This window comes from Micromys minutus (assembly GCF_963924665.1).
Source record: "Micromys minutus genome assembly, chromosome: 19".
Classification (NCBI taxonomy): Eukaryota; Metazoa; Chordata; class Mammalia; order Rodentia; family Muridae; genus Micromys; species Micromys minutus.
Genome location: NC_137954.1, coordinates 17476554 through 17489060, shown reverse-complemented (window position 1 = coordinate 17489060; position 12507 = coordinate 17476554). Strand labels below are relative to the sequence as shown.

Genomic DNA, 12507 nt, shown 5'->3' with positions numbered 1-12507 from the left:
GGATCTCAATTTAAAATTGAAGGTAGAATAAGAGGGTAGCAAAAAAGCTGGTTTCAGTTCTCTAAGGTTGAAAAGGGAGAACCGGGGGAAAAAAAAGCTTAGAGCTCTTTGCTGTTTGCGTATGAGTGATGACAACCTTTGCCCCTATTATGTGTTTTCTAGCTTCAATATGTTGTCTCTGCAACAATAAATGTATGCGTCTGGGTCTGTTATGAGGCTGCTTGAATTATGGGGCTGTTAAAATGTAGAGAAGGCTCTATCACCTCCTGGGTAGGGGGTAGACCTGGAAAATACAGCTGGAATATATAGATATGCCAGGGGGCAGGAAAGGGGGGGGACTGTGGAGAATAGTTGGGACTCAGGTAAAGAAATATAATTCCTTTTTATATTTACCCCAAGTGATATGCAAAAAAGAGCCACTTCATCTGGGGACATGTTTTCTCATATTAGTGTTCAAATACCATGCCTGAGGGCAGCTGAAGTCCCCCCAAGTCTGCTCTTAAAAACGTGCATACTCTGATATCTATAAATATCATTTTCTTCTCAGCCTCCCTTCGATATCCACTTAGGAGGAAACTGAGAATCACGCTATGATTTTATGCCATGCTCCGGGAATGTGAAGAGAAATTCTGCAACAGAAATGTGCACTTTGCCTGCCATGGATGGTGGCTGCAGAGAGACACTCTTCTACAAAATAAGAAGCTTGAACCGTGTAGCACATGGTCTCAGGTGATGACTACACCCTAGGAGGATGGATGTGAAAGCTTGTCTTCTCGGTGGACAAAGGCTGATATTTATAAGATCAATTTTTTTCAGTCAACAAACTAACAAACAAAAACAAAGCAATAATAAAGCCTCTAATCTAAAGGCATCTTGAAAGCCTAGTCAGTTGAAAGTAAATAAATGATAAAATGTATACAAAAATTATGCCTCTTTGCAGAGAACAGACAACTCAGAATGAAACCAAGTTGCTCAGGTTCCAGTTGTCCTTCTGTGTCCTTGTGTTTGAGGGTTGGGAGGAGGAGGAATGGCTTTAGGATCCCTGTAATATCAAAATTTGTTGTTCAAGTCCTTATTTAAAATATCATACTCTCTGCATACATAAGGCCTCCACAACCCTCACATATGTTTTAAGTCATCCCTAGACTGCTTACATTATAGATATGGTGTACAAATTCTATGTTAATGATTGATATACTGAATTAAATACAAAACAACGACTAATAGGAAAACACCATTATTCTGTCCAAACACAATTTCTTTTAAATTTGTTTAATTCACAGTTGTCTCTGGCAGTGGATGAGCAGATAAGGAGAATAGACTGCAGGTCTGCATGCATCCCTTGAGGAACAAAGAGGAACCGGAGATGTTTTTTTTTATCTCTAGAGAGATAATGGCGATCAAACTATGTGAGAAATGCAGAATTAATACATATGTTGCAGATCTGGCTTTGACAATTAGCAAACATTATATTAAAGTGATTTCATAATTGTACTCTGCAACAGTAAGATCCAATGCCACGGACATCAGGACATCAGATGGAGTGACAACCAGCAACACTGCCAAGTCCCAAGCACACTGATATGGAAGCCATACCTCCACATCCTTAAAATGTTACTTGAAAGGTGACATTAAACACTTCTGCTTCCTATAATGATTTTCTGATCAAAGTGTTTTCCATATTTAGATACAAAGATTTACTGATTTTTATGGATAATCAAACCTTTTGCCCCCTTTTCTAGTAACCTCATGCTACTTTAACATGAATTCTAATAATGTTGATCCAACTCCTGGATCAGAAACTTATAGATGAGGTGTCTGTCACTCTGATTTGGAATTTTGTGGGAGCCAAAATACATTTCTCTTGCTTTCTTTAAAAAGGTGCAAAAGAAAAGAACAGATTATTACAAGCCATTATTCATCTGGTATGCTTTGAAAAACAATTTTTAAAAAGGAAAAAAAAAAGGCCTAACTGTTGGTTAAGTGGCTTGCTTATGAATAGCTTCACATGTATTTAGTGCCTCCGAGGCATAGCTTTAAAAATGGCACTTTTGTACAAAGAAACAAAACAACAAAATTAGAGTTGAGAAAGTAGCCCCACCCATCTTTTTATGGGCTTGTCTTTACCATGTATGGCTGGAGACAACATCTAACAAACACAAGGGGTAAGATTAAAATATCATTGACTTCTACATATTCCTCAACCCTGGTCTCAGTGTCCAAGAACACAGTTAAGTTGATGGTGGATGTGCACCTTTAAAAAGTCTCAAAGCTCATCAGTGAAAATGGATGTTTAAACGGTGAGAGGGAGAAGGTAGGACATCAGCCTGAAGGACGCCCAGTCTTGGGAAGATAAGATGGCTCCAACCTTGTCCATGTAAACCTGTTTATTGAGATAATCACAAACAAGCTCAGGGAAAAACTTCTGGGAACGCAGTGACAACCAAAGCCAAGAAGAAAGCAGAGGAAATATTCCCAGTCAACTAGGAATTTTGTGGCCAACACAAGCACAGCTGAGGACCTCCTCCCCACTGAGGAGTGCTCTATGTGAACAGTTTTGTTTTTTGAGGATTATTCTTTATGGAAGGAATGTGATATATTGCTTTGGTATATGTAAACAAACAAGCAGACAAAAAAGAATGAGCTCCTTGGTCCTTCTTGAAATATTCATCTCCAAACACAATGCTAGTTCCCATGGGGTCACCACCTTCAAAGCATAGCATTTAAAAAATGCCATATTTGTGATTTAAGAGGTTTTGCTTATACAGGGGATGATTTGCAACATTTATTATCTCTAAATCATCAATGACAACAGTTATCATTTTACTAAACTTGCTTTAAGAGAATCTAATTGCATGTTAACTCATCCTTGGAGCATTCTTTGTTAAATATAAAGAAACCAGTTTTGCATTTTTCTCTTCGTAGGGCTTTCCACACTTGCACATCTTAGGTATTCAATAATTGGCCTGTTATTTTTAGAAGGGAGTTAGTTTAAAAAATCGCAGCATAGTTTGGATTGAAAACATCACTATGGCAACCCACAGATGAGGATGTACCACCTCTGTCACTGTGAGCATACATATGAATGCTTAGAAATCATTTTTGCCAAGCTCACATAAGAAAGACTAATTTAACATATGTTGAGATGCTTCCACATAAAACACTGGATGTTCCTGACACTACCACTCAAAAGAAATACCTGTGAGTTGGATTTAATTTATATTATTTTTCTCAAGGAAGCTGGCGAGGACACATCGACCTGACAAGTAGGTCTTTCTGCTGCTGTTAGATACTCCTTTAAGACCACCAAACAAATAGAATATTAAATGAAACAAGTTGTCCATAACTTGAACAAATATTCTATATACAGCGACTGTTTTCTCCCTGGTAGTCAATAAGGGTCATTCATGTGTTGAGTATCCAAGAGACAAAGCTACCCAGACATGGTGGATCCTACCTGTCATTCCCAGCCCAGGGAAGTTGAGGCTAGAGGATAATCTTGACTTTAAGGAGAGTCTGGACTATACATACAGTGGGCTAAAGGCCAGCCTGGGCTACAAAGTGATACCCTCCTCACAAACAAAAACAAACTAACAGCAACACCAACTACCAAGGCCTCCAAAATCAAGACATAAAAGTAGAGTTTTCAAATTGATTTGAAAAAGACTGTCATTAATTTGCCTGCTCATTCAATCACTGTTATTGAATACTGTAGCTGTAAACCCAGGGTCTGCAGGATGCTAAGGATTCTTGGTCTGTGCCATTAACTGTTTCCTTCCTCATAACCATGATACGGTAGCTTGTCCTCATCTCTTTTGACTCAAATATATCAAAGACCCTTTGGTGCAAATTCCTGCCCTCAGCAAGTTACATTATATTCAGCTAGAGATAAAATGGTCCATGTTCAATAGCGTTGCCACCACTGCACCTACAACGGTGGTAAACTAACAGGTTCTATGTTTTCCAGCACCGCCTTTATATATTTTGTTGTATTTGTGTAACCCTCACTGGAACCATGATAGGTCAACATATTTTTATTTCAAATTCATTCATATTTTCTTATAAGATGTATATCCTCTTGGAGCATTACATTTTCTTAATTTCCTGGGTCTGTCAAGGTACTGCCAACCTCTTTTCTGATTCTCAGAGAATTCTGCAGGGCCCTGGCTCTGCATCACAGCAACTGCAGAAGACTCAGCATAGTGGAAAGAAACAGTCTTTAAGAGAGATACAGAGTGTGTTAATGCTGAAACACACAGAACTACCACAAGCCGATGGTTTATGCAGTGTTTGACGGAGGCTGAGTTACCCTGTCCTTCACTGAACATATATACTCTTGCTATATTCCTGTGAATTTCTTTGGCACTCCAGGACACTTTTGGGAAGATCTGTATTATATAAAACATGCCCTTTTCAGCTCTGCCTTTCCAAACTCATTTTGCACTTGACACCCTGTGAATTGTATCCAAATTAATTTCCATAGAGAACGTATGTCAGGTTGCAGGCGCCAGATTTTGTATGGAAGATAATGTGACACTTAGTATGTAGAAAAATACTAGTAAAATACCATCTACTAAATGTGGTGTTAAAGTTTATACTATATATTAAAATTTATACTATATGTTTTGTACTTGCATTTAATATATCTCTACTACTTCCTTATTTACATATATATCTACACACACTTATAATTTGTAAAAAAGAACCTTATGCACGTTAAGTATGGATAACATTGACCATAGTCCCATTCCTTACACATAAGGTGTTTTGACCAGAGTGTATAGCAAAAAAGAACACCACAGTCTAATTGTTGGGGTAATGAAACTAACTTTCAAATAAGTAAGGGATGACACTTTGAAGGGGACAGTGCGTTATTTTACTACTTGCAGTATGTCCAGTCTTTTGAAGCAATTAGCCATCATCTTTACGTTCAAATACATAAAATTCTGAACTACAGAAAAAAGGGAAGTGATGGGAAGAATGCTGTATTGTAAAATAATCCTTTTCTATGTCATTAATACTCTATACATATGGGGTCATTTAGGATGGCATCAATGTTAATACTTTTAAAACAAGCACTTGATAGTTAGTGATGCTGGGGCCTAAGAGATTGCTCAGTAGTTTAGAGCACTGGTTGCTCTTCCAGAAAACCCAGATTTTTTACCCAGAACCACATGGTGGCTCACAACCATGTACAACTCTCATCTCAAGGAATCTAATGTTCTCTTTTGGCTACTGCAGGTGCTGCCTACATGGAGTTTACGGACATATATGCAGGCAGAATATCCATACATATAAAGTAAATAGAATTATCTGGATTATATTTTTCTTTTGGCCTCTATGTACTGTGCTTTGGAAAGCTGAGGCTTGTGAAAGTGTCCCCATATTTGAACATGGATGTTCATCTTCCCTATCTTCTCTTTCCTTCTCTCCCGTTTCCTTCTCTCTACCTTAAAAAGAAATTTGCTTCTAATCAATCTGTTGAACTTAGTTCCAATGTCACTCATAAGAAGAAAACACTGAGTTTTTTTTTTTCCTCTAGTAGGTTAAAATACTGACAGTTTATAGCAAAATATACATACACTGAGTTGCCTATAAAGATTATGGTGGTAAAAATTGAAGTGGGGGTTGGGGGAGATGAAGAATACAACCAAGTTGGGGGAAGTCAAACTAACTGTCACACCATTTGGTGCTTGCCTTACTAGGGTGCCTATTTCTCCTGACTGGACTCCAGTTCTTGCAGACTGAAAGGACCCGCTGCTGTAGGTTAATTCACTGTCAGAGAAACCAGACTACAGACTACAAAGATGTCCTTGTGGCCCCCAGTTACCTGCAGTTTCTCTGTCAGCTGAGGTCAGCTCTCCGTTGATCCCGTTCTCTTTGGTATCTGAATAGGTGCCCTGTGACCCGTGCTCCCCAAAGGTGTTTTCCTCCTCCTCTCTGTATGGAAATCCATTGGCACTTCGGCTCAGCCCTTCCCCTGCCCCACCCTGGTCCTTCATCTCTGGAGAGTGAGGGTGTGCAGCTGCCTCAGTGAGTGAGGCGGATGTCCAGTGTGGTGCCTTTCCTTCATCTTTCCTCTCGTCAGCCATTCTTCAGATCTTTGTACTGTCTCCTGCAGATAGAATGTATACATGTTAGTTATCACTTTGGGGAAGTCTGACAGCATTAGTAGCAAGGTAGGGACAATTTGAGGGCAAACCAGTGGCTTGCTGTATTGATAACCATTCTAAAACACACACACACACACACACACACACACACACACACACACACACACACACACACAAAACAACAACAGAAAACCTAACAGATGTTGTTGAGACAACAGTTTTTATATTTACATTGGTTTCCTTTGTTTGTTTGTTTTGAGAGCATTTCAGGAAGGTTCCATAAAATTACATATTTTCATTAAAAACAATCATAGTTCAGAACAAATCTTTGACATATAGCTTGAATATTCAGTGGTAGCTAATGAATGGTTTGCTATGGGAATCATCAGTGTGAGAAAACCCAGTTAGAAGACAGTAAGAAGAGGAAGAACTGGAGGAAATGCCATATTCTCAGACATCACTCAACTACCCTTTCAAAACAACTTCAAGGGAGCCCAGAGGAGAACATGCTCAGCATTTTCATTTCAACAGCATGCAAGTCCAGCAAATTCGATGCTGTTTTATGAGTGTTTTCATGCAACAGATGATAGGTATTGACTAAATTATCCAACAAACATTTTTAATCCTACCTATATTTTAAGGGGCCTGACACCCCTCTATCAACACAAATTATGCAGGGAAAAAATAAAAATATGGTGTTAAAACTGTACTCTGCTTAATGGTATCATCATACTATTAAGGTAGAAGTTGAAGAAGCTCTGTCATTGACATGAGCGAGGGTACAGTGAATTCTACCACTTTCATTGTAGAGGAGGCATTTTCTTTTTCCAATAAAATTTATTTATTTATTTTTATACATTGAACAACTTTAAAAAAACAGAGATAAATGTACAGATTTTAAGCATTTTTGCATAAAAGTATATGAATACATTTTTGTCAGTACTTGATTTTTTTTAAAGGTTTGATAGTGTACATTAAAATCTTACTAGTTACAATGAGCGTAAAGTACATGTAAAACAATATGTAATCTGGAAATAGTCAAAGTTTTCTTGGTGTGTAAAGATTAAGCATAATGGTTTTTCATTTTCTTTCTTTTTTTTTTTTTTTTTGACCTTTGTTTTTTCTTGAACTTCATATAGTCTGTGAGTTGTTTCTGGGGTGTCCAGAGCTTTCTGGGGCTAGTATCCAATTATCAATGACTGCATATTATGTCTGTTCTTTTGTGACTGGGTTATCTCACTCAGGATGATATTCTCTAGATGTATCCATTTTCTTAAGAATTTCATACAGTCATTGTTTCAAATAGCTGAGTAGTACTCCATTGTGTAAATGAACCACAATTTTTGTATCCATTCATCTACTGAAGGACATCTGGGTTCTTTCCAGCTCCTGAATATTATAAATAGGGCTGCTATGAACATTGTGGTGTATGTGTCTTTGTTGTATGTTGGAGCTTCTTTGGGGTATATGCCCAGAAGTGGAATAACTGGGTCTTCAGATAGGACTATGTCCAATTTTCTGAGGAATCGCCGGTCTGATTTCCAGAGTGGTTGTACCAGTTTACAATCTCACCAACAGTGAAGAAGTATTCCTCTTTCTCTGCATCCTCATCAGCATCTGCTGTCATCTGAGTTTTTGATTTTAGCCATTCTGACTGGTGTGAGTTGGAATCTCAGGGTTGTTTTGATTTGCATTTCCCTGATGGCTAATGATGTCAAGCACTTCCTTAGATGCTTCTCAGCCATTCGATATTTAGGAGGCATTTTCTTAACCTTATGTGAATGACAGATACTGTGTGACCTTCTCTTACATGGGGATGCTACTAAATTTAGAGAGGCAACCGGCAGGATGATTCACCCCTCACTTTGGAAAATCATTGCCAGTGGTGTAGTTTTATTGATGGCTTATTGTCCCCAAAGAACGGATGACGACATAGGTAATGACTGTGTCTAATGGAATCCGAAATCACTTGCAAAGACTTGCAAAGCAAACCAAAGCAAGATTAGGGAGAATCTATATCTTTCTGCCAGGTGTTTAGAGATCCTACATATATGATATTGTGTTATGGAAGCAAGTTCTCCCACCAGGTTTACAGGAAGCACTTGTTTGTTTCTGAAGTGATATTCATATGTATTCGCATGCATTTGTCAGGTTGTTTATGTGGACGTCAGAGGACAACTGGTTTGAGGGTTCTTCGAACTGAACTCACATTGTTAAGCTGGCATCATTGGATACCAAGCTGCTTCATTTGCAGAGTTATCTCACAGGCCTTGCTTCTGAATTCCAATGCCTTTCTTTGCTTCCTATATTCCCCCCCCCCCGCCCCTCAAAAAGAATGAGACAAGCCCATTCTTCTTAACCAATTACAACATCAAAGTGCCTCCAAATTTGTTTCCAAAACACTCTGTTCATCTGCCACAAAATCATACTTAACATACAAAGAGCTTAGCCGTGAGAACATTGAGAGATTTATAAATAAACCATGAGTATATCTCTACATCACCTACCATTGCAAAGAACTTCATGTACTTCCTCCAACAGTTTCTAGTTTGACTGATTACAGACTCAAAGCAAATAATAGAAAGGAAACAGTACTTACGCTTGTTGTGGTTATGATAATGTCGGCACTGACAGTACCATCAGTAATTACATGTAACCATATAAGCTAGTTTTTCTACAATTTCTGGTGCAGTGACAGGGGCTCGACTACTTGGGCAAGTACTCGAGTGAGATACTTGCGAATCTGTCCTGGGCTATTACAAAGGACTGAAGAATGGAATCTGATGGCAAGGACCGACTCTCAGCTCTAAATGCCCCTGTCCCATGTACATATGATAAACTAAGTACGTGCACTTTATAAATGTGATCCAGCAATGGTCACTCTCCATCCATTCTGCACCTTGCATCAGATCCTTTGGAGTGGAATTAGAGGTAGTTGTAGTAAAGGTAGGTAGTATAGCTACGTAGATCTCAGTAGTGTGCTCAGGTCAAAACTTGGGTCTTTTGTAGAAGCAGTACACACTTTTGAACTCACTCTCCCACATACATCCCAAAACAAAGAAACAAACAAAAACCACTCATTGATAGCTCCAGTACCTCTGAGAGTCCTTGAAGGTCATAGGAAATACAACAGCATGAAAATTCACAACTAACAGATAAATTTGACTCAGCCTTGCCCCTCATTCCCAGGACTCCAGAACAAATTTCTCAGTGAACAATTCTCCCCTGTCGATCTTTAACTAAGAAACCAATAACTGAACCAACAGTGTGCTTCTTAGTGATCCTCTGCCTCAAAGATTGATATAATCTCTTCTTCAGGGGTTAAGTATTCACAAAATAAATTCCTGAGAGTTTAATCATTTAAATTTTGGATTAAGAAATGAATGAAAACTAATTTTGGAGGGAGAGCTACCTAAGCACACTGATTTCTCTTCATCCAACAGTCACAAGTAAATTAAAGACCTTGCCTATGAAGCATTACTTGACTACAAGACAAACTTCAGGTTCCTCTGAGGTGTATGTAGTCTAACCTATTAAGTGTGCTGATACTTCTGTAGCAGGAAGTATGAATGGAAGTGGGTGTTGCTGCTGTGAGAGAAAAGCTTCTTACATCAAAGGAAACACTATTGGACCATGCTCACTTATATCCACAACTGGTTATTAAAATGCCACTCATAGGATGAATCACTTTAAGTAAATTTCTAATGAAAGTTTTGGGATCACATTTTCATTTTTGTGGTACATTGACAAGGGTAGTCTCCCAACGGCAAATCTTGACTGTCAACTTGACGAACTTGGAAAGATGGGACTTTAGTTGAGAAATTGCCCTTGTAAAGCTGACCTGTGGGTCTGTCTGTGGAACAACTTCTTGACTCGTAAATGATGGAGGCGTGCCAAGATCATGGTAAACAGTCCTACCCTTGCGGTAGGTAGAGCTGTGCTGTGTAAGAAAGGAAGCAGAGCAACAAAGGTGGATCAAACTAGTAGGCAGCATCCCCCCATGATTTCTACTTCCATCTGACTCAGCCTTTAAGTCCTGCTTTCACTTTCCTTGATGATAGACTGACTATAAGGTGAAGCAACACCTTTCCACCACAAGTTGCTTTTGTTCAGTGCTTTATCACAGCAAGAGAATCCAAATTAGGGTATCAAGGAAGTAACTCAATGACAATCATAAAAACTATAGGCAAAAGTAAGTCACAACTTCAGGGCATCCGTATCCCAATTTTCAGTTACTTAGAGTTTTTAAAAATCTGACACATTAATTTTGTAGCTTATGGTTAGTTACGTTTGTTCATTATCAGTGCTTCCACTTAACAGATGTTTTACCATATTATTTTTTTTTTTACCAGATTATCCTCATCTTATATTTAAACACATCTTCAAAAAAAAAAGCACATCTTCCAATTTTTATATATGTTTTTATAGTCTGTTTCAAAACTTGAGCAGTTGGCTTGGGTATCAGCCTAGATGTGTAAAAGAATTCATGTTTTTGTGTTTGTGAGGAAAAACTATTAGAGCTGACCACAGGCAATCCAAAAGCCTGTCTCCAAAGGTAAGAAACTACTGTTTAAATATTGTGTTTTCATATACCACTGAAGCAGGTAGTAAGAATCTCCACAATGAGATAACTTGTATTGAAGTTTAGAAATGAAATATCCTACATTTTGCTTATTTCTGATAGTTTGTAGTCTACCAGGAAATCTGCACCTTTCCAATATTCCCCTCGTCAGGAGCTCACTCTGCAGTTCTAAGTGGTTGCTATTCATTCCTTATTATGACTGATTGGTAATATTTATCAAACCTTCTCTGACGTCAAGTACAAGTTATATCAGAAGGACATAATTATTGTCACATTACCATCTAATATTTTGTTTCAAGGTGTAATTTTTTTGAGATAGTTGCTTGTTAAGCTTCTATTCATATATACAAAGTGTATTAGGAACCAAATCTTCTTTTAACTGGTAACTGTGATAAAAGTTGAAGACTGGTGTTTTCAGACAAGACGGTTACTTCGGGAAAGAGCAGCAAGGGGCAAGAAATACAGACCAGAAACATCACTTCAGAGTGACTTAAGTAAAGGCTGAAGCCACATATATTGGGAGTTCACATGACTATTCTTACAAAGAAATCTTGTGTCGTTTATGTCCTTTTTCCAGGACTCTTTTGATAAGTTGACAGAGTCTAATCATGACAGAAAACACTTTTATTCTACTTTACAAGGAACAAGGTCACTTTCCCCCTTGTATTTAATTCTACTTGAAAGAGGCAGAAATGTCTTGAAGGAATGTTCTTTTTAAAATTGTCCCTTTCTTATGACAAGACAACAATTTCATGTTACAAAATGATGATCAGACTATGAACATTTTCAAACTGCTCTTAAGAGTGTTTACCTTTGCCTAATTCCTAGCATCTGCTAATGGTTTATTAAAGTATAGTTGCTTAGTTTTCTTTACCGATCAGTGGCTTTGGAGACAAATGTGAGGTGGTTCTAGATGTAAATGTGTGGAGGATAATGGTGAACTTATCTAGACAATTCAGATGCACATGCTCAAAGTGTTGAAGTGAAGCGGAACTTTTCTCTTAGGAATACCACACAATCACAAACTTCGCTGCTTGTCCTTGGATTTAATTTGTCTTTGGAAAGATCGCAAAACATTTAATCACCAATTGTAGTTATTAGAAGGCATCATTCAGTACTGTCAAAAACTGGCAAAAGGAAAAGCTTGGCAAGTCTAAAGGAAAATGTTATTGTGTGTCAGACAGACAGGTCTCAATTTCTATCGTGTCCTTGGCACAGGTAGTTCTAGGGTGTTTTCTTTGAGACCTTCTACCCTATCATCATATAAAGCATGAAGTTCAATTAAAACAGAGAGTATATAATTGTGTGATGCTACTTATCTAGAGGTGAACAATAGAACCAAACAACCAGTTTCATAACATAATTAAGCAAATGAATATTGTTTCTCCTTTTATGGAGGCTCAACTATGTTTTGGACTCTTATCTCCTCTCTCAGAACCACACGACAGATGCTTGGTTAAATCACTAAGAGTATCCTGTATCTTTGTGTATGCTGAGGGTGTTTCTAAGCTTAAGTATTTGGTAAAAAGTGACTTAAAACTCCAAACTGCTACCCTCTGTCCTCCATGTAAAATCAAAGGTAATTTTCATAATGACATGAGAAAAGCGAAGCTGGAAAAACCTGTGTTTGCTTCAGGTTGGTCCTGATTTTCTCAGGCTGAGTGTAGAGTACGTACAATCTTCCCAGGTGACTGACTCACTCTTCCCCACACACCGTGCTAATTAGAAATTAGTATAAAGAAAGTTAGTGGGCACAGAAGACATTAACTCTGATGATGACAGACACAGAATACAAAACTTCCTAGTGTGAAG

The 12507-nt window shown here is 38.1% G+C and overlaps 1 protein-coding gene across 1 annotated transcript in view; it reads right to left on the bottom strand.

Moving 5' to 3' along the window:
- MAP2 (microtubule associated protein 2) overlaps positions 1–12507 on the bottom strand; it is a gene marked incomplete at its 3' end in the record, with an annotated part of 244046 nt that overhangs the window by 51722 nt on the left and 179817 nt on the right. The window contains exon 4 of the mRNA XM_080932786.1: positions 5831–6115. Coding sequence (XP_080788912.1) covers positions 5831–6092 — 262 coding nt within the window. The 5' untranslated portion in view covers positions 6093–6115. The remainder of the gene's footprint in view (positions 1–5830; positions 6116–12507) is intronic.